At 39.5% G+C, this 23889-nt stretch overlaps 1 protein-coding gene across 1 annotated transcript in view; it reads right to left on the reverse strand.

Moving 5' to 3' along the window:
- The window catches only part of KNDC1 (kinase non-catalytic C-lobe domain containing 1), a 113134-nt gene that overhangs the window by 11445 nt on the left and 77800 nt on the right, over positions 1-23889 (reverse strand). Inside the window, exons 17-23 of the mRNA XM_045025196.1 lie at positions 22923-23317; positions 6490-6583; positions 6281-6378; positions 5765-5976; positions 3318-3431; positions 2461-2608; positions 2000-2179 (exon numbers count right to left, since the gene is read on the reverse strand). Coding sequence (XP_044881131.1) covers positions 2000-2179; positions 2461-2608; positions 3318-3431; positions 5765-5976; positions 6281-6378; positions 6490-6583; positions 22923-23317 — 1241 coding nt within the window. The remainder of the gene's footprint in view (positions 1-1999; positions 2180-2460; positions 2609-3317; positions 3432-5764; positions 5977-6280; positions 6379-6489; positions 6584-22922; positions 23318-23889) is intronic.

Genomic DNA, 23889 nt, shown 5'->3' on the forward strand with positions numbered 1-23889 from the left:
GCATACTTTTGCCTTTTTCCCCCTTCGGTATCTTGAGTTATTGTCCCTTCTTCATGAACTTCATTGCTGTGATATTAGTTCAGCCTCTAGTTACGTAATGACTTGATGACTATAACTGCCTGGTCTGTAGCCTTGTTCATTTTCATTTCTTTTCCTCCTCCGAGTACATAAAAAAAATCCACTTATTTTCCTGCTCCTTTATCCAAGTCTCCCTTCTTCTCTTCTTCATGCCCCATCTTTGCTATAAACTATCCAGAGTTTCCATAGAGCTCTGTTGATTTAACCCCATTAAATTCTATAGGATTTTTGTATAAAGGCAGTAGCATTCTGTAAGCTCATTGGGACAGGGATCCTGCTATTCAACTAGCATATTTGATCTGTGAAGCACTTTGGACTCTTTCTTGTGAGGATGCTTTTTTTTCAAGCAAAGTCTATTGGATTCTCAGGACTCTGAAGTTACTTTGTACCAGCTGATGTCTTCTAATTCTGATTTATGTGAGTCAGTAGTGTAAGAGGAAGGTGCAGTAAAGTTTTGAAATTCTGTAGGCAAAAAGCATTTTTTCTCCTGTTCATTTTAAACTTTTTTATATAGGTGTGATGTTTCCTTGGTGTTATCTGGACTGGTGATCTGCTAGGTCATGCCAATCCTTGACTCTGGGAGCCAGCCTTACCCTGCTCTGCTGTGAGAACCCCCACTCCTGGAGGCTGTTCTCCCACAGCCTCTAGCATGTAAACTGCTCCCAGTTACATGAGTGAGCACTTTTGGCCAGCACTGCTTGGATTGTGCAACCGAATGACACTAGCTAATATCTCTAGTCCCAGACACAACCCTAGGAACCTCCATTTTGCAGTGTCCAGTTATGCTCACTGGATGCTGCAAGCTTATATGGGTTCATCAATTTAACAAAGAAATTGATATGTACCAGGCTTCTTATCCAAGGGGAGTCTCTGACGTGCTTCAGGTAGAATAAACAAAGAAATTTATTAACTACAAAAGACAGATTTTAAGTGATTATAAGTCAAAGCACAAGAAGTCAGATTTGGTGAAATGAAATAAAAGCAAAACACATTCTAGGCTGATCTAAACACTTTCACTGCCCTTACAAACTTAGATGCTTCTCACCACAGGCTGGCTGGTTGCTCTTCAACCAAGATCTCCCCTTTGATCAGTGCTTCAGTCGCTTTGTGGTGGTGTCTGTATATGGAGGGGAGAGAGCATGGCAAATATCTCTCCCTTTATCGTGTTCTTTCTTCCATCTTGGCTTTGCCACCCCGCCCCTTCAGAGTCAGGTGAGCATTACCTCATCATAGTCCCAAACTGACCAAGGGAAGGGGATGACTGATTTGAGAGTCCAACAGATCCTTTGTTGCTGCCTAGGCCAGTGTCCTTTGTTCCTGTGAGGCTGGGCTGGGTTTGTCCCATACATGCCCTGATGAGGTGTGAACTGCCCCTCTGCTCCTGGGGAGTCTTGCCTGGGCTTGTTTTAAGCCATGAGAACACATTTTCAGCCTCATAACTATATACATGAAATTACAACCTTTAACATATAACATTACTATAACAACAATACACAGTGCATCATGAGCCTTCCGAAGACACCCAACATGACAAACTTTGCATTGGATACCACACAATCATATTATAAGGATGAACATGGGGGTGCATGGTGTTCCCCCGAGGTACTGAGCATCACAATAAGTTATTTACAATAGTAGCACATTTCTTAGGGAAAAATATTCTTTCAGCAATTATGAGTCACAAAATGGAACAGAAGTAAACATTTTACAGCCTCTAAAATTCGTATGACTGTAGCAAAACATTACTGAATCAGCAAATCACTTAAGCACATGCTAAACTTTAAGTCAATGGGACTTAAGCACATATATAAGAGGATTGCTGAATTGGGGCCTAAAGTGTTAAATTCAATATTCCTTTATTTTTGCAAGAAAAATATACAAGACAGCTCTCTATATAAAGTAAGCTAAAGAAACTACATGCCTTTTGGGAGACATCTTCAGAGATCTTTTTGCACAATGAGTGTAAAGATTTTGTATCATCCTCTTCTTCCTCCTTCCACTCATCCCAGTTATAGCACTGGAAAGCACTGCCACGTTTCCCAACAGTAGCATTTTCAAGCACTGCCAGCAAACGTTCACCATAGCCATTTAATGGAGCAATCTAAATGGAAAGTAGGCTTTAGTAAGCAATTCTATTGATTTTTCTTCAAAATATTAGTAATGAAGTAAAGAACATTTATATTTATAAGAAAATTCACATATTTTATTACAGCCATGTAACAAAAAAGTGTCACTAGGCATAATTTTTTCACACTAATTTTACTCAGAAAGACAAGGATCCTAATAATAGTGTTTGCTTATATACCATAACTACATTTGATTTAAATGACATTTTACTTAAAGCTTTCACCAAAATAACAACAAGTTGTAACAACAAGTTACCTTGGAAGAAATAAAGTCTTGTAGCATGCACAAAAGATCAGCTTTTATTGCAAAGTCTACAATATAACAGTCTTCAATCCAAGCCTGCAGAATGTAGAAACTCCGATTGTATATTTTGATAAGCAGCGAGGTGGGATCCCCATTTGCACTGGTAATATGAGAAAGGCAGTGAGTGCACTGAAACTGTCATTTTAGTCTAATCTTAAAAAGAGGTTGAGAGAGAAGTGTAAGAATTTTCTGCCAGTTGTATTACTTAAACAAAAAAAACCCAAGTCTCCCTTTCTCTGGCATCTCACCTCTAGAAGAGGAACAAAAATTTCATTTATAAAAATGTCCCAATACCCAGCTACTTACTGAGGTAAAACGCCCACTGAAGTCAATAATAGTTCAGAGTGGAAGTAGGAAGAAAGCATATTGTCCAGTACAAAACTTACTCTATTTTCACTGTGTTCCACTCTTATGCCTAGTCTACACTTAACATTTAAATCGACCTATCTACATCACTCAAATCTGTGGAAAATGTTGTGCCCTGTGCAAAGTAGTTAGGTAGAACTAACCCCCACTGCAGATGCAGCTTGGTTGATGGAAGATTTTTTCCATCAACCTAGCTACCATCCCTGGAAGGATGGAAAGGGTTTTACCATCCCTATTGTGATGGAAAAACCCCTTCTGTCGATGGAGAAAGTGTCTGTGCCTCTGCAGCGCTTGTAATGCAGACATTCCTTTATTCACAAGAAAATCTTTTTTTTTTTTAAAAGTAACAAAATTCAACTCAATTAGATTAGAAATATTTCTTTCACATTGGGGAGAAAAGTCTCTAGCACTTGGACAGTTTTGTTCACAGGAACTTACTGTACCTGGATAAAGTGCTGCTGATTCTATCAAGAAGAAACTTCAACAATTCCTCTTGTGTGCAGAAATAACGAAATGTGTAGAGGAACTGCTGTACATAACCTTCTAAAAATGCATTTCTGTGGGATACAAGAAAAAAAAACTTCAGATAAGCAATGATATATTTTTTTATTGTATTAAAGCATAGCAACAAAAAAGTTACAACTAGAGCAGATTGAAAGTCTGAATTCCCATTCCATGGAAAATTCTTAAGTAAAAAAAATTTTATTCAATTTTGGAATAAAAAAATAAAATTTGGAATTTCCCATGGATGGGAATTCTAAACATTAAACTAACTATCTGACTTTTCAAAATTAGAAATTTTCCAAAATTAACCCATCTCAATTTCCACATTCCTATTTTTTAATTTAATTTGTATACAATATATTCTGTGATTTTAGAATGATTAAAAAAGCTGCTACTCTAATTTGTACGGCTTGAGGGATCTTATTTTCTTGTTCAAAGTACTGATATTTTCTGTCTGGTGCAGTCTGGATGATAGAGAGGCAGGCTGGGGAGCTGGCAAGAAACCAGACTGGTTTCATCTGGAATCGTACATGGGGCTCGTCAACATTTTAATTTCCTGTGGAACATTTCACCTCTCTCAAAACAACAGTTTGTGATGGAACTGTTCTTCTGGAAAATTTCCAGCCTGATCTAGTTGCAACTGAAATATTCTTATTCTTCATATTTTTATTTGTTAAGAACCAGTAACTTCAATTCCTGAACTTCATGTTTCTTTATTAAAGACTTTAGCTTTTCTATCGTTAAAATATTATGTGTACCATGGCTAGAAACAAACCCTAGAAACAATATGCTGGACAATGCTACTGAAATCAGCTAAAACTCTTACTTCTGGTGGAATTTTGCACCAAAAAATTAAAAATTCTGTGCAGAATATTTTAAAAATCTGCAAAATTCTGCATATTTTATTTGTCAATACAATGCAATATAATCACTCCAGTTTCAATTATTTTGGTAATTTATTTCAAAATATCCGTCAACAATACAGACGACAGCAAAAAAGATGCCTCCAGGAGTAGAGAGTTAAAGAAACATCTACAACAACCCAGTTACAGTTGGGGGGCGGTAATTGGAGGGGGCTGTATGAGTACCCCAGAGCCCAGACACCTGCACTTCCATCCCCCCAGAGCCCAGCCATGGGGCAGCCCCCAGCCCAGACACCAGCACCCCCAGAGCCTTTACTCCCCCCAACTTCTTTACTATCCCACTGGGGGACATGGTGTGGTGAGGCTCTACCCTTCTTCATCCTTTGCCAGAGCTGGCTGGGTCTCCCAGGCCCTCTCCCTTCCCTGGGAGAATGAGGATCAAAAGCATGCAGCCTCCAGCCCAGCCTGTGACTGTGAGCTGGGCTTTGCAGAATCCAGTGGCCCATAATGAAGACCAGAAATTCTGGGCGGGAAACAGGGAAGTCTGTAAAATTCTGCATTCCACAGTGGTGCAAAATTCTCCCAGGAGTAAACTCTGTGAGAGAAGCTGATGAAATGCGCAAGTATATGGATATTCATCCAGTGCTGGAGAGGAAGATGGTAATAGTTCCTACCTCTTATGTAGCATTTTTCACCGATAAATTGCAAAAGCACTTCACAAAAGGAGATATGCATTATTATCCTCATTTTACAGATGGGGAAAAGGAGTCCTAAACAAGTCATTGGCAGGACTGGGAACAAAACCCAAGTTTCTTGTCCCAATCCAGTGCCATATCCGCTAGACTATGATGCCTCTGATAGTTTTCAGGGGCCAAGACATGAGTTTACATACCATCATGATAGTCCATCTGTTCAAACACTACAGCGGTGAAAGTGGCACAGTTACCCTGCTGTAGCATAGATGCTTCTTACACCAGTGGAGGGTTTTTTTCCATCAATGTAATTAATCCACCTCTGCAAGATGTAGTAGCAATTCAATCTAGCTGCATCTACTGTGGGGGTCGTGTCGACCAAACTACGGCATACAGGGTGCAAAATTTTTCACAGCCCTGAGTCATGTAGCTTGGTTGATCTAATTTTTAGGTGCATACTAGCCTCAGACCCAAATCTAGTGCCTAGTTCAAGAACCTGGGCAGAGTGCCAGGGAAAAGTGTGAGGGGAGGAATCATGTTGCCCCCATCTAATTACCAAGGCTGGTTTAATATAGTGAGGAGGGGTTGGATCAGGTCTCAGGCCTTCAACCAGGCCCATTATTACCTGGCTTCCTTTTTTGCCATTTGGATGCTGATGACTGCAATTAAATACTAGTTCTGCATACCATTAAGTTAATGCAAGCAAAGGAGTGGTTATATAATGCTGACAAACATTATTTATGGAAGCTAGATTTGTATGAATCCTGTATATTTAAACTGAATTATGTTTGTTCTGCCCTGTAAATTAGGGATTTATAGAATACAGCATACCTGGAGTATAGATATGCCATTAACCCAAGTGGCATCCCAGCTTGTAGAATCCTTGACCTGTTTTGATTATTACATTGGTGCTTTATCATATTATAGAAAATGAGCAATGACGACTCATCCAAAGGGCTGACGTCCAACACATCAGTTCTTGTAATGTTAACTACTGTAGGAAGTGCACATGATTCCACCCCCCACTGCTCTGCATACATGATCTGTGTGAAGAAGAGTCAAAGCAATGTAAAAGGAAATAATTGAAAAATGATGAAAATGAAAAATCGGAGGAAATAAAGTCAATTCAACTTAAAGCCACAATCACATTTAAAGTCATTCTTTTTAACAAGACTAGTTAATAGTTACTTGAATTTCAGTCAGTCATTCTTAAAAGTTCTTTATAAAATTATGACTTTTGTTTAAAACTTTTTAAATTTAATATACTGACTTGGACATCCAGTTACACTATTATAGCCACCTGTATAACAAACAAATAAAAATAAAGTGAATTCAAAGCTGACTTGCCTGTAGATACTTCTTCACCAGTTCAAGAAATTGCACCTTGGATTTCATTTCTTGTAGCTGTCCCCTCAATTTGGGCAACATACTTTTAACCTCAGAACCTTAAGATGTAAAATACATTTAGCACAAAAGCACATTTTGATGCAGTTGTGAGATTTATATGAAATGACTTAAGGCAAATCCCTTTATTAGCATATCAGTTGTAATTTTACCTTTGTTTCTTCTCTCATTCTGCAAAAGCTTCTGGTAGAATTTTATAGTTTTCCTATAATTTTTTGTCTCAATCATTAGTATTTGTTCAAGTTCCTATCAAAAAAGGAAAACATTCTGATTTGAATGTTAAAAACTATACTACTGGGCAGTTCTGATAAGCAGTTTGATTATATTAAATAAAAAGGTTGGTTCACATAACACAAAAGCAAGAACATCCCACAGATAGGAACAGGAAATTCACCAAGAAAAAATATTAACACTTATCTTTGCTAGAAGAGAAAGTTACACCAAGCCTCTTTGTACTTCTGTGCAAAGAGGGCTGATGTAAAATTAAAACTGAATATTCAAAAACCACAAAGACCACTGCTTATCATGCTGACTCTGTTGCCTCATTGTTGACTTGCACTCTCTGGTCTGTCTGTATCCATTTGTTATCTCTTGCCTCATACTTAGATCGTAAGCTTTTTGGAGCAGGGACTGTCTTACTGTTTTAAACAGCACTCTGTTCTGTACAGCGGTCTTAGTCCCTGATTTGGGCTCTTGGGCCTTAAAGCAATACAAAATAGTAAATAATAAAATAATAATAATAATAAACAAAAAAATAGATGGCTGCACTCAGCCTTAGAATATGTAGAAACAATGTTCATTGAAAACCAGTGGAAGTTGAATCCATTTATGCCAGATCTAAGTTTTGTTCAAGTTGTTTAGAATATTTTTAAAATAAAAATATAATTCCATCTATAAATCTGTATGCAGCATGTAAATTCTTTAAAATAGTGGACTTGTGTAATACTACTGAACAGTCCCTATGTGTTTTTGATCTGACACTAATAAAGTTCAATTTGTGGTTCACTTAAAATCAGTATACAAGATTTTACAGTGGTCAGATGCTGCACCCCAGTGGTATTTAGAGAGAGGTGTGCAGGGTTTCTACTTCAACACATTTTTTTGCCTAATGATTTGTGATGTTGCATTCTTCCTTGTGTACAAACAATAAACATACTATCCTTTAAATTAATTTCTTACGCACTGGTATATTGTGAACACCCATAGTCTACCACAATTCTGTGAAGGTCAATGAAGCAAGATACATAGCTCAACCTGAGCAAAACTATCCAAATGCTGTAATGCTAGATCAGGGGTGTGTAAACTATGGCCCGGGGGCTGCATCCAGCCCTTTAGATGTTTTAATCTGGCCCTCGAGCTCCTGCCGAGAGCGGGGTCCGGACCTTGCCCCGCTCCATGCGTGCCATGGCTCTGCACGGCTCCCAGAAGCAGCAGCATGTTGCTCTTCCAGCTCCTACGTGGAGGGGCAGCCAGGGGGCTCCCCATACTGCCCCCGCAGCTCCCATTGGCCAGCAACCGTGACCAATGGGAGCTGCAGGGGCGGCACCTGCAGATGGGGCAGCGTGTAGAGCCGCCAGGTTGCGTCTCTGTGTAGGAATTGGAGACTGGACATGCCACTGCTTCCAGAAGCTGCTTGAGGTATGCACCACCCAGAGCCTGCACCCCTCACCCCCTCCTGCGCCCCAACCCCTTGCCCCAGCCCTGATCCCTGTCCCACCCTTCAAACCCCTCAGTCCCAGCATGGAGCACCCTCCTGCACCCCAGAGCCGCACCCCCAGCTGGAGCCCATTCCCCAACCCCCTGCCCCAGCCTCGAGCCCTCTTCCACACCCTGAACTCCTCATTTCTGGCCCCACCCTAAAAAAGCCCACAGGCCTCCCACACCCCAACCCCCAATTTTGTGAGCATTCATGGCCCACAATACAATTTCCATACCTAGATGTGTCCCTCGGACCAAAAGGTTTGCCCACCCTTGTGCTAGATGTATTTATGATCTTCATTTCTATGGGCATGAAGTGGTCCATTTCACCATGACTTTTTTCCCTATACATTTTATGCAAAAGGTGCCCAGTGATTAGGAACATGGGCCACATCTTTAAAGCCAGAGTAACTGGCTACATAGTGATTCCTTCCTGGGCAGGGTAGCTGTCTCTAAGACACTCACCATTCTGACTTCCACCCTGCCCCATGTAATGAGCATATCAGAGAGAAGGGAACAGAACTCAATCACTGCTGTACTCCAGCTGTTCCCTAGCTGGTATAATGGCTCTTTTTGGATGATTACCAGCTGACATAAAGCATCTGTAAGGCTCCTCCAAGTTAAGCCAAATGGTAGCAGCATTGGGCAAAGCGCAAAAGTGGCACCACCCACAGGCTCTGCACCACACCTCAGCTTTGCCAACCAAGAAGTGGGACCCATGTATTTCCATGCTTTTTGTTTTAAATTTGTAAACTGCTCAGGTAACACCCAATCCAATCTCAGTTGAGTAAATGGAAAGTCACTCACCGACTTCACCATAATAAAGGCTTGGATCCAAACCCTACCAAAGTCAGTGGAAATCTTTCCTTGGGATTCACTGAGCTTTGGATCAGGCCCAAATTACAGCAATGAGTACGGTATTAAGAGTCCTAGACTGATACGCTACTGAACAGAGATATTAAAGGGGGCTCCTGGAAAAATACCACAATCACCTATTATACCAGTAGGATTATCTCAGATTATTAATAAAACATGATAGTTTGAATTATCCTAAGAAGTGACATGAAACAGCACAACTGAAAGTAGCAATTTTATCAGAGAGAGAGAGAGAGAGAGAGAGAGAGAGAGAGAGATTACTTTTAAAAAGGGGATTAGGAAATACTATAACTTGTTTAACCTAAAATAATTAAGACACTGTGGGTTTTTCTTTGAGACACTGCCTTACATTTCAAAAGTGGTATATTTAGAGGAAATGCTATGGTAAGTACATAAATTAATTTAAATATTGAATAAAAACAACATATGGGTAAGATACAGCATTTCTAAGAATACAATAACTTGTATTCTTCTTGGGTGAAAAAAATCAAACTATAGTTTAATTCAATAAAAGTGCCTCATAGACAAAAGAATATGGTCCTTACTTTAATCCAACTAGTCCTTCTTGAAGCAAGAGACCCCTTCAAGCTATTTTTCAGATTTCTGATAGTGACACTAAATTGCAAGTGCACTAATCCTGCTGTTTGTGAGACGATGCATTTGACTTTAAGCACATAAATCAGAAGCCATTCAAAATTAGAAGCAAAAGGTTTTGAAGCCAAGAGATGCCCCAGAGGACAGCACTATTAACCACTTGACCTCTCCTAATAGGTCATTATGTGCTTCAGGAAGAGAATGTTAGTTTAACTTAGAGGGATCAAACTACTGAAACCATACTAACATTGTCGGGGCACAGCTACAAGGATTTCCAAAATTCTTCATGCTACCAGAGGACAATGAAACACTAGAAAGCATTTTAGAATAAGATGAGGAAGAACATGATAGATACATTTTCCATACTGTCTAGAACGGTCTTGTAAATGAAAAAAAAAAGGTGCCATTTAATTTTTATACATCTAAGTATAAATATGTTCATGTTTCTTTAAAAAATATAAACTCTTTTTTTGCAATCCTAGTATCTTTCACTGTGTGCAATGATCCTCTTCTAGTATGAGAAGAATTTCAAAGCAGTAAGAGGAAAAGTAGTAGAATCAAGGGCTTTATTAGCCATTATTTAAAATACATACAGGTTAACGGAAATCCCTGAAAAGTAATATAGGTTTTCTTGGGCTTTGCACTCTGCAAATTTAACAAAAAGTATCTGCCATACTAAGGCCAGGTCTATAGGTCATTGGGGGGGGGGAGGAATAGCTCAGTGGTTTGAGCCTGCTAAACCCAGGGTTGTGAGTTCAATCCTTGAGGGGACCATTTAGGGATCTGGGGCAAAAATCTGTCTGGGGATTGGTCCTGCAGGGGGTTGGACTAGATGACCTCCTGAGGTCTCTTCCAACCCTGATATTCTATGATATGCTAATACAAGGTTACAGTGTAATTATGTCACTCAGGGGTGTAAAAAATCCCCATCCCTGAGTGACAAGGTTATACCAACCTACCCCTGGGGTAGACTGAACTTTGACAACAGGAGGGCTTTTCCCATAGACATAGCTACCACCTCTCACAGAGGTAGATTAACTACACTGACAGGAGAAGCTCTTCAGATTCTTAACTTTTACATTATATTATATTAGAATATGAGTGTGGCATTTTTTATTTACAATTTTTTTATGTTATTCGTGTGAAAGATGCTTAATCTGGCTATATTCTATTGACCATTACTTGGCTCGTGAAGGGAATTTGATTTCATGGCGTATGCATGCATTCAAATACCTCCTCCTCAAGGTGAAGTCTGACCTCCAACCTTACCACCATAAAAATGAAGGCAAATGAGGCAACAGTAGTAGCTCCTACCTCACATACCTGAGGAGAAGGTAGGCATCATCCCCAGATGAATTACAGACCAAAAGGGAAGACTGAATGGGTGGCCTGGCCATTTTTAAAAAGAAGTGGTCTGTCAAGAATGCTTATGAGAAAGTCTCATAGAATTTTATAAGGATTAAACCAACAGAGTTCAATAGAGTTCAAACACACCTATAGAAACGTGACCATTTCCTATTAAATACCACAGGATTTTTCCCTAAGATATTCATATATCACAGTTATGGGCCATATAAGAAATTAAAAATGTGGAATGACACTTCAAAAATATGTTATATATGCTATGGTTACAGAGTACACTTCCCAAAAGCAGCATGGTACAGCTAAACAAGTCACAGAAAAGAAAAGTACAAGAATATTAAAGTTAGAGCACATTTTTACATTTAATGATCAAAATGGGAACAGTACAAGTGCAATTAGTAGACTAGAGAAAAGTAATTCATAGCAGAAAGAGAAACAGTAATTACAATCTGATACATAAAATTTAAAACTTGCAAACCAAAGAGAATCACAAAAGGAGATCTGCTGAGACATTAGGAAATAAGAATGTTAAAGCATGAAGTGTGACACAGTTTTTCAAAGTAGTGGCTTTTGCACTTGGGTCCAAAGCTAATCATTGGTGACCCAGTTATATGAAGTAGAAAGCATTTTAAATGGGACAAGTTCACTGAAAGCATTAGACAGAACTCCTGTGAGGAGAGCAAGCAGGATCAGCAAACACATCGTTCACATCTAATATATCAAACAAGTGACTGGTAAATAGATTCATTTTTAATGGGAAAGATTTACTAGAAGTTGAGTTTGAGCAAAAAATCCTATCACTAAGGGTATGTTTTTGACAAGTGTACAAAGGTTTAGCTCATTAGCATTAATAGGAGTCACACAACTAAATTCCTGTGCACTTAGCTGAAGATTTATAACTACATATTCATCAGATTCAGAGTGATGGACAAATGGGAAAATAAGTATCTAGCTAATTTATCAATTTGAAAATTACCTGATTAAATAAAAAAAACAAAACCAAGTGCCTAAGTGAAAGAAAGTTGATGACCAGTACACAATCACTGTCAGAAAAAGAAAAAAATGACTTTTGGGGTTTGGAAACTATAGGATAATTTAAGAAGACTTCTGATCTTGAACAAATAACTGGGATAAATAGCAATCAGTTCAAATGAAGCAGATGAATAACAGATAATGACAGTGCCACTATTTTAGCTGAAACTAACATTTTATCCAGTTGTGTCTAGTATACAAGTAAAAAATCAAAATAAAGAACCTGTTCAGTTCTTGCCTGGAGAAACCAAATTTACACCTATTTTTCATCAAGACCTTTTTAAGAACAGTCATACTGGGACACACTAATGGTCCAACTAGCCCTCTACCCGGTCTTCCAACAGTGGCCAGTGCCAGAAGCTTCAAAGAGAATGAACAGAACAACGCACTTACCAAGTGACACAGCCCCTGTTGTCCAGTCCCAGCCCCTGGCAGTCAGAGGCTAGGGATACCCAGATCATAGGGGTTGTGCGCTTGACCATCTTGGCTAATAGCCACTGATGGACCTATCCTCCATGAACTTATCTAATTCTTTTTTAAACCCAGTTATGCTTTTGGCCTTCACAAGATCCCTCAGGCAACAAGTTCCAAAAGTTGACTGTGCATTGTGTGAAGAAGTACTTCCTTATGTTTATTTTAAACCTGCTGCATATTAATTACATTGGGTAACCCTTGATTCTTGCGGTATGTGAGGTGTAAATAACACTTCCCTATTCAGTTTCCTCACATCGTTCATGATTTTATAGACCTCTATCAATCCCTCTTTAGCAGTCTCTTTTCCAAGTTGAATAGTCCCAGTCTTTTTAATCTCTCTTCATACAGAAGTTGTTTCAGACCCCTAAACATTTTTGTTGTCCTTCTCTGTACCTTTTCTAATTTCAGTGAATCTTTTTTGAGATGGGGCAACCAAAACTGCATTCAGTATTCAAGGGGTGGGCATACCACAGATTTATACAGTGGTATTATGATATTTTGTCTTACCTAGCCCTTTCCTAATGGTTCATAACATTGTTAACTTTTTTGACCGCTGCTGCACCTTCAGCAGATGTTTTCAGAGAACTATCCATAATGATTCCAAGATCTTTTTCTTGAGCAGTAAGAGCTAATTCAGACCCCATTATTTTGTAAGTATAGCTGGGAATATGTTTTCTAATGTGCATTACTTTGCATTTATAAACACTAAATTTCATTTGCCATTTTGTTGCCCATTCACACTGTTTTGTGAGATCCTGTTGTAGCACTTCAGTCAGCTTTGGACTTAACTATCTTGAGTAATTTTGTATCATCTCCTAATTTTACCACCTCACTCTTCATAACCTTTCCCAGATCATTTCCGAATATGTTGAACAGCACAGGTCCCACTACAGAAACGAGGGACCCCGCTATTTGCTTCTGCCCATTGTGAAAACTGACCATTTACTGTATTGTTCCGAGTATAGGCCGCTCCTGATTATAAGCCGCACACTTAAAGTTTGGTGCTATTTTAAAAAAAATAAATTTTTAACTTTTTTTAACTTAAAGAAAATATACACATTAGTAGAACAGTAAAACAGTATTTTATTTAATGAATAGGAAGATATGTACCAGTATTTTTAACACTTTTAAACACTTTTGGTAGTCCTGCTTTTGACGGCATATGTTATATACTCAGAAATATTAAAAACTATTTTGTAGTTATACTGTAAATAAAGAAGGGAAAAGGAATGGACAACAAGGAGACTGATGGGAACAGTTCTCACCCTCTCCCCTGCACAACAATCAACAACATTAGCAAATGTTCTTACGTCATCCCTCTGAGAAATTTTAGTCACTTTCACTGCCTGTCTCTCCATCAATACCGGTATCTGCTCAGGTTTTCATCACTACTTCCAATGCTTTCTACATCACTCCCACTGTTTTCTTCATCATTCTCCTGATCCACTTCTTTCTGATCTTCCCACAATACATCATCATCTTCACTACCATCCAATGCATTTGACAGGCAACATTTTTTGAATCCTTTGATGATTGATTCTGAAGATATCATTGCCAACGCAGAAATAATCCACTGACACAGCAAAGCCACTGATGGTTTCTTAATTTTGCCGCTTGGTGTGAGGGCATGATCTCCAGCCACAAGCCATTCAGAATACTGCTGCCGTAGATGGTCTTTAAATGGCTTGTTGACAACAACATCAAGCACTTGGAGTTGGGATGTCATACCCCCTGGTATTACTACCAGATCTGATTTCAAGGATGCAATCTTACTTTTTACATCAGGTGTTAAATGTCCTTTAAACACATCCAATACCAGCATTGCTTTTTTTGCAAGAAGAGCACCAGGCCTACTCTTCCAAACAACTGATAGCCAATCATTCATCAGCTCCTTGCTCATCTATCCCTTTTCATGACATCTGACAATTAAGCCTCTTGGAAGACTTTCCTTCGGCATAGTTTTCCTTTTAAGTATCACATAAGGTGTCAGCTTATGACCAATCAGCTGTAACAGCTAACATTGCTGTGATACATAATTTTTCATTGCTTGTGGTTCTCATAAGAATGGATTTTGCTCCTTTTTGATCCACGGTTGTATTACTTGGCATATCAAAGAAAACGGGAGTTTCATCGGCATTTCCAATTTGGCTCAATGGATAGTTGTGCTTTTTCCTGAGCTCTATGACATACCGTTGGAATGCAAGCAGCTTTTCATTGAAATCAACAGGTAGTCATTGTGCAAGTGTTGTCCTGCGTCTTAAAGAGAGGCCATTTCTGAGCATAAATCTACGGCACCATCCAAGGCTTGCTTTAAATTCATGCCTGGGAATTTTTAATTCACTGGCAATTTCTAATGCATTCAATTGTATGATTTTTCGGGTGACAGGCATTCCATTTTTTCTTTGCTCTTGAATGAAGGGAAGCACTGCTGCATCAACTTCACAATACCTGTCTTTCTTAGGCCCTCTGAACGATTTCCTCGTAGAAGCCGGGTTTTCTAGTTTCTTCTGCATCAGCTTCCATCTACGTACATTTTTCTCATCTACGTCGTATTTTCTGACAGCTTCCCTATTGCTTGTTTGTTCAGCGTATTTTAAGACTTTTATCTTAAAGTTTGAATTGTAACTTTGCCTTTTCCCTTGGCTGGTTGAATTTCGAATCTCTACATGATCAGCCATATTGGTATTTTAAGTTAGCCCCTATACAAAAAAAAACCAACAACCTCATCCTCAACTCTCAGCCCCCTCACCCTCTTAGCCCCTCTCCTTTACACGGCCCTTCCTTACCCTCTTAGCCACCTCCTTATTCTCTCAGCCTACCTCTCCCTCTCCCTCACACAGTGCCCACTACTCACCCTATTAACAACCTCCCCTCAGCCCCCTTCTTCATCACACAACCCCCTCCTCACCACTTATCTCACGTTGTGTCACAGCCGATAACCCGCTCTCAACTTAAGCCCCTCCCACTCCCTTTATTCACCCCCACAGTGAACTGCTCACAAGTATGGTAAATACCCGTACCGTAAATACAAGAATTATAAAACCCAAAGACTCATAGAATCATCTGATCTAATATCGACCGCTGGAAATACCGGTACCTGTATACCATATACCGTATCCTCCCGAGATAATACCGGTAAAAGTAAACAAACACCCTCAGCTCCCAAGTCAGCGTGCAGAGCTATGGATACCTCACAGGGACGTAATGCTCCCAAGTCAGCATGGAGAGCTACGGATGCCTCACAGGGACGTAATGCTCCAAAGTCAGCATGGGGAGCTACGGATGCTTCACAGGGACGTCATACCGGTAACTTGTGGGCTTCTCCAGCAGTTGTGTGTTGGCGTGGTGGCTCCTGTCCGGCTGTGTCCCAGATCTCCCGGTTGAACTCGCTGCTCCAGTTGGTGTTTTTTGAGTGGGGGGGTCGCGGTCATCATCCCTGCAGGGGCTTCGGTTGTTGGCGGTGGCCGGCGGGGTCTCAAGAAATCCTGGTGTGTGCCCGAACCCCTCCCTCTAACAGGAACAGCACTCCCACCCAACCCCAACAGGTACTTACCGTTGTTCACATATACCGGTATTTTTATTGGTTTTTTTTTTTGCAACATCCCGATTGTAGGCCGCACCCCTAGTTTAAAGACTTACATTAGGGGAAAAAAGTGCGGCCTATACTTGAGACAATATGGTATTCTTATCCTTTGCTTCCTTTAACCAGTTACTGAACCATGAGATAACCTTCCCTCACATGCCATGAATTCCTTACTTTGCTCAAGATCCACTGGTGTGGGACCTTGTCAAAGGTTTTTTGAAAGTTTGAGTACACTATATCAACTGGATATAGTTATCCACATGCTTGTTGACTCCCTCAAAGAATACTTCCCCACTCACAAGCAATGAGTCTGTGTATAACTGAAAAAAACTTAATAAAAAGGAAAAAGGAACATGGCATTTATTTGGGAAAACACCATCACCATGATTTGAAAGCATGTGACCATAAACAAACACCCACCCCAGAGTATGTTGGGCAATGTCCTTTGCCTCAGTTTCTCACTTTGCACTGTGAAAGTCCAAAAAATATTCCTTCAACCTGCTATTGCCTTTTCCCTCCACTGCATCCCACTCATAGTTGCTGGACTTGGTCAGCGAAGGTCCAGAGTTCAGAGGTGAGTTTGCCACCCAGCCGGAGAGGTGGTGGGGGGTTGGAGGGAAGTGAGTCATCGAGCTCAGCTGTCACCTCTGCAACTGACTCAGGATTGCCACTGTTCACTTTGGTGCCACTTCCTGGTGCTATTCACTCCGGTGTTGCTACACCTCTGTTCACTCCCATGTCACATTCTGAGGTTCTACCACTCGAACCAGCTCTCAGTGATATCAGCAAGTAGTGAGTAACCTCACTGCAGGCTGAACAGTCTTTCACTGCAGCATTGTCCCACATACAGCAGCTAGACCTGGTTATCAGTGATTTCAGCTGTAGTGATTACTTAACAGAACAAAGACTCTCAGTTGAGTCTAATCAGCTCTATCTTTAAACAATGGAGAAGGAGAGATTCAAATGGCTTCTAGTTCGAGCAAATATGGTGTTTTTAAAACAGTTTCCATGCAACTTGCAGACATTTCACTCTTGACATTATTCCTTTTAGTTTCCATTTAACTAGTGTCTTCACTTTTGTGTAGTTCTCCTTTTCAAGTTAAATGCTACTGTGGTGGGTTTCTTTGGTATTTCCCCCCACCCTAATTACATTAGGTTTGCTGTTACTGAGTGGTTCAGCCATACTCACACCTTTTGGACCAGATCCTGCGCTCCATTTAAGAGTAAATAAAGAATTGCCTCTCCCCTTGTGGGTTCCAGAACTAGCTGCTCCAAGAAGCAGTAATAGTGTCTAGAAAGTTCCTCTCTGAATCCCATCCTGAGGGGACACCTACCCAATCAATAGGGGGACAGCTGAAATCCCCCATTATCACTGGGTTTTCTATTTTTGTAGCCTCTCTAATTTCCTTGAGAATTTCACAATCACCATCCTGGTCAACTAGTCAGTTGTATATTCCTATTGCTATGCTCTTATTATTCAAGCAAGCATCAAATTTCTATCCATGGAGAGTCTATGGTACAGTTGGATTCATTTAAGATTTTTCCTATATTTCACTCTAGGTTTTCTTTCACATATAGTGCCACTCCATGACCAGCATGACCTACTCTGTCATTCCAATATACCGTATTTTGTATCCTGGTATTACTGTGTCCCATTATCAATCTTCCACCAAGTTTCTGTGATGCCTATTATATCAATATCCTCATTTAATACTAGGCACAGAAGTTCACTCATCTTAGTATTTAGATTTCTAGAGAGACAAGGTGGGCGAGGTAATATCTTTTATTCTGTTGATGAAAGAGACAAGCCTTCAAGCTACATAGAGCTCTTCTTCAGGTCTAGGAAAGGGATTCAAAGTGTCACAGCACAATACAAGGTAAAACAGATTATTTAGCATAAATAGTTAACTCATGGTATCACAATGGTTCTCAAACTGTGAGGCGCGCCCTTCTGGGGGTCACACAGGAATGTTCAGGACATGCAGCGAGGCTGGAGCAAGCCTCCACAGGAGGTGGGGAAGGAACACCACACTTCCAGCATTTTAGTTCATCACTAGTAAGTTACACCCATTTTGCACACATAATTAATGCCAACTTGCACTACATTTTCCCCACTTACACCTACTGCCTAAACAACATGCCCCCCATGTGTAACTTACACGAATGTTTAAATCAAAGGATCAGGCCCTACATTTTTCAGATGATACAAATAAAGTTTTTTGCTGCGTTGAAATAAAATGGTACTGTAGATAACATTAAAATGAAGAATTTAACCCTAATCCTGCTCCTAACAGGGCAGACTGTTAAGAAGCAAGGCACAAACCTCTGGATTTTAAGTTAACAACAAAATCCACACTAACCACAATAGGGAAGGATTGGCTCCCTTGTCAGTAGCTGATACTGAAATAAAAATTATGCTATGCTATTACACAATTGCTTTTGTTATATTATCTTTCTCCTGACTGTTAGTAAAGGATGGGAGTTGTAAGTGTTGGATAGCTTTACACATTTGCAATTGACTGATTCAAGGCTAAGTATCCAGAATACTGATATAACTCACAAAAAATGTAAAAAGAAACAGAGGAAGTCTAATTTAATATTTTACATATATAAAACGAAAATTCTGTAGCAGTTTCAGAAACTTTATCTACAAGGACTCTCATGGTTAATTTTCTGACATTGATGTTTCTCACGGAGTACATGGAAAGTCAGCATTTTAGGAAAGAATCTTCTCTATACTGTAGCAAATTTTAAAGATTTAAATTAATAATTTTATATTTAGAGGCAACTTTTTAGGTCCTTATTTTGTGACCTTTGGAAGACGCCAGGCTTTACAGAAAGTCAATGCAATAGCAACAATCAATCATTCTGCTGGCACACTACAGCATGGCATTAAGGGGAAAAAAGGCACTAGACTGAAAACTGCTCAAGGCTTTAATCCAATATCCTGTGGTGTATTAATAACAAAAACATGTATTAAATAGAAAAAATAGCAAGACAACAAAGATTCAAATGGAGTCTTTTTAATAATTAATCTAAGATTCTATACTTTTAAAAACATATTAGAGATCTTCTGTACATAAATATTATCTGGCAGGATGTATTGTCTTAAATTATATATGCATTACTTAGAAAATGGATTTTTCTTTTGCAGTGCATTCAAAGGGTATTTATATTGTACAAGAAGTGAACAGAACGTACACTAGAACTCAGTTTGACCCTGTATCTATCACAACACATCACGTTACATTATTCCTTATTTGGAAAAGTCCACATTGAGTTTCATTTTTTTTAAATTATTTACAAATAGACTTTAGATATTGTGGGGGGAAATTATGGGTCTAGGCTTTTCTGCTTGGCCTGGGCCCGGCCGGAAGCTGACAGGCCCAAAACCTGAGCTAAGCTAAGTATTGTGCTCCCTGACAAAGACAGTCAGGGGTTGGGATGCGGGGAGCGGGGGCCAGAGGGCAGGCGATGGAAAGCCCCCAGAACAGGAACAATTTGCAATATGTGCCTACTGCTGTTAAAATAGAATATTCGCTTGTGTGAAGCAATAAGGTAACCTGTAAGTGTGAATCAATCACAGACCATACCTCCCTCTGCTCCATTTGTGTAACCATGCCATTTCCTACCCCATTTGTGCAACTGGACCCCGTAAAAGGACAATTGTGTAATAAGCACCCCATAAAAGGCAAGGTTGTAACCACCAAAAAGCCCTCTACTCACATTGCATCCATCCTAGGCAAGGTTGCAACAGATGGCTGGAAAGTACCAAAAGACCCTAACTCTATTTTTCCTAATAAGGTCACTGTTATTCAAGTGTGTGTAATTTGATTCTGAATATGGTCACTTATTACTTAACAGTGTGTAATTTGTTTGCGGTTTTAAGCTTTAAAAGCTTCTGTGTGCTTAACATTGGGGGAGCAGTTCCGACAACTGCTACCCCCAACACGTTGGTGTGTTCGTCAATAAACGGGCCTCAGGCTGAGTCTCTGATCAAAATGATGCGTGGGTGAATTTTTCCACAACAATATTATACAGGACTTTCATTGTAATATACTGAGCGTTTCTATTATCTGTAATTCATTATCTTACCCCTGCTTATACATTTAGATCTAGTCTACACTACAAAGTTAGTGTAGAAAAGCCATGTGGTTTGAGGGATTTTTAAAAAGGTGAGAAAATTATGGGATAGGGATGGCATTATGGGATAGAGAAAGTTGCTTGATGGGAACTTGACACTCAGCTTCCAGAGCTCCCTGAGCAGCTCATTTCTACCCTGTACACATTGCAAAAATCCTCCAAAACTCATTGTGACAGACAGTGGCGCCTGGCACACTGAGATACCTACCCATGAGACACTGCACTTTGGATTGCTACAAGCACACATGGTGAGTACACAAAGCGCTGACGCAAGCCACTGAACATGCATGTGCACAAGCAATATACGAACTTTACGCCAATGTAACTTCCGTCAAGCAAAGTTGGTAGTGTAGATATGGCCCAAACATAAAATAGTTCCCAATTCAGATCTCATTTGCACCAGCTGGACATCCATGTAACTCCACTGAGTCGACAGAGCAAGATCGGAATCAGGCTCACTTCTGTCCACAAAGACTTTTGAAGCTACTTATAATTAATATAACTACCAATATAATGCACAGATCCTCAGTGAGGTAAGCATGTGCATTCCCGATGCATTTGCTCAACTTTAAACTTTACCTACACTCGGTACATGATGTTTGTTATACTTTTCACAATATACATGGAGTATAACAGAGATAAAAAAAGAATGTCTTAGATACCAAAGTATCACTCTCTGCAAGGATTCCTCACAAAACTAACTTCTTCCTCCCATGTTCTTTTCTAACTCATGATAAATGTTGTCACATACATTATAAGGAAAATGCAAGTTAGAAGGTGTTTGTGTAAGTCTACCAGTTATGCAGGTAGTGCAAACAGCAGCAACATACACTAATATGCACTAATTTTCCAAGTAAAAGCAAAAGGGACACACTCAAAATTACTTTAAACCTTGCTTCATTTATATTGTACTCCAGCAAGTTATATAATAAAATAAATAATAATAATAATAATAATAAAACCACCTACGAAGAGCAGAGATATGTTTTTGGATCAAACTAAATCACTTAATAATCTATAAAATCCCAGGAAAAAAAAAAGCGGATGTCGGGGTAGGGTAGGGCTGGGGGAAAAAAAAAAATCACTGGAGATACTCAAGAAAACTCCTTACAAATTTGCAGTCAGGAAGTAGTCCTTTGAGCAATGGAGATCATGTAATCCTTTTCTTCTTTTTGTACCTGATATGCCTAAGCAGTATTTAACTGACCATATATAATTCTATGCCGCTATAGAATTATATGCCCAAATTGCTAGATTGACAGCCCTGAAGAAGTCTGTTCTCTTTTTCGACACACAAAAATCATAGGTCAAGTTTCCCATGCTGCTTCACTAATGTACCTGCACTTGACATGAGGGGTAAGGAGGACAACTGAACCTCCATACTCATCCAATCCTTAACCTCCCTGCCGAGACTGCAAACAAAGGTGTCAATTGCAATGAACTGGAATGAGATTATTATTTGTTTCACATACATCAAACCATCAATGAGAGTGGACCAAGTGGTATTTCAACTAATTACTTGGAAGCAAAAGGGTCTACATCTGTTATTTCTGATTACTTAATTGCACTTCATTATATTTATTTAGAAATATATTGACAAATCCAATAGATTGTTCATGATGGACAGGTACAAAGATAAATCAGACAGCAGGATTAATAGCACTTTCTAGACAGATAGACCCATTTTCAGACCATAGAGTACGTCTTCACTGATGAGTTTACTAGAATTGTTTATATTCAAATTACTCCTCTCAAGTGAGAGTGGCCACACAGCAAAATAACACTCAAGCTGCTCTATCCACAATGGTACCTCAATCACTCCTGTGTGTCGTTAAGACTTCTGGGGGCATATCCCTTGGTTTTGTGCTGCAATAAGCAAGGTTTCTCTGTGAATTCTTTCCAAGTGAATTGTGTGTGGGAGAGCTAGTCTGGTCCTTTCTGGGCACAGGATGGCATTGTGGGAAAGCAATGAAGGAGCAGCAGGATTCAAGCAGAGCTAGTTTGCATCCACACTACAGAATGGTTGTGTCAGCAGCTGATGAGTTATGCTGACTTGATTTTAGCCTATACCTCAGAGGGGCCAGCCAACTCGAGTTGAATAAAGATCTTTTGGTATGGAAGTAACTGGGGTTAAGGCCAAAAATCAAGTTAAAACTTGAGTTAACTTTACAGTGAGGACAAGCCCTGAATCCCTAGGTGTCAGGGATGCTACTCGTAAAACGAGGTTGCAAGCCATTTAGGGAAGCCTGTGTTAACATAAAGACCATGTAACTCATTCCATATTAAAGGCATCCCTGCTTTGAGGTCAGAGCTTTCAGCGTGGCATTTAATTTACATATGTACACTGCCCTCCCCTCCCCCTGGTACAACTCCCTTTAAACGACCAAGCTATTATACCATTTATATAATAATGCAGCATTTTGGATTATGATTTAAGAATCAACAAGAGGCAAAGACTTCAATGGGCCGATGCAATTTCATTATGTTCATAACCTCATATGGCCAGGGTGAGGAGCCACACTATACTACAACTTATACCTGAGACCTATAAACCTTTACAATTTCTTTTTTCCTTGTCTCAAAGAGAACTGTAGAATCTTGTATAACCAAATGGAGATCCAGGGTCTGCCAATGATTGGACATTAATGACTCAAGACACTTAGGCCCAATTCAGACCTGCTGTAAGCAGGATAAAGGATCGTATGTTAATTTAACATAGAGGAAAAAGAGGACCATCCCCTCCTGGTTTTTATTGTTAAATATCCCACCTTTATCAATGAGCATTACAATACATCTTGAATTTTCATAAATCAAAGTACTTACCACTCTTTTTGAATCTATATTTTGGGACTCATTTACTTCCTGCTTTCCAAGTTTTTTCATATAATTGTAAACTTCTGAACTAAAGCATTCACCCCCGTAGAATGCACTGCTCCAACCGGGCCTACAACTTTGAAAGTCAGATGAGCTGGGGAAGACAGGGTAATTATTTTCAGAAGTCTCCTCTTCTTGTTCTCTATTCTCTTCTATGAAGTCAGGACTGAGACAATCATTACTTTGTAAACAACTTCCACCCTTTTCTGTTCTTAATATAACCTTCTGCAGCCTCAATTCTTTTTCAAAATTATCTTGTGGAAGCGCATCCGAGTCCATTTCAGCCAATGATATATCTGTAGTGGGCATTGCCTTGGTGTCAGAGGCCAACTGTCTCTCTTTCCCTTTTAAAGAGAACAAAGAAATAAAACAGTCATATGTAAGAGCATATCTAAATTTCGGTTTATTTTTTTAGATTTAAATGCCAGGCATATGAAAAGCAGTTGTCAAGCCACCTATGCCCTGTGACTGTGGCACTGTCAGTTGTCATGACAACCACCACCAGATATCTTAGTAATCCAAGGGTACTAGCACTTTGCTGGCAAATAGAGTGACAAAAAACAGGTGACCCATAAGTTTAAAGGGCATAAGACTAACATTATGTAACTACACTTTTAAATGCCCAAGGTCAAAAATATTGTCAAAGTGTGGAACTATTAAACCTCACTTCAAGAGTTTCTTTAAAATGCAATAAAGATGCATGCTGAACATGTACAGCAGCTCTAAAATATATAGGCTGGGATAGAGACTGCACACAAAAATAAATGTGGCTCATAAACATATGCACCCACTAGTAAATAAGTGCTTAGCTTTTATATAATGCTTTTTCATCTATAAGTCTCAAAGCTCTTTACAAAGGACACAGAGGCCATACATAGCAGGCCAGGTCCTCTGCTAGAGCCAAACTGAACACAGA

Source organism: Mauremys mutica, chromosome 7 (assembly GCF_020497125.1).
Source record: "Mauremys mutica isolate MM-2020 ecotype Southern chromosome 7, ASM2049712v1, whole genome shotgun sequence".
NCBI classification, from domain to species: Eukaryota; Metazoa; Chordata; order Testudines; family Geoemydidae; genus Mauremys; species Mauremys mutica.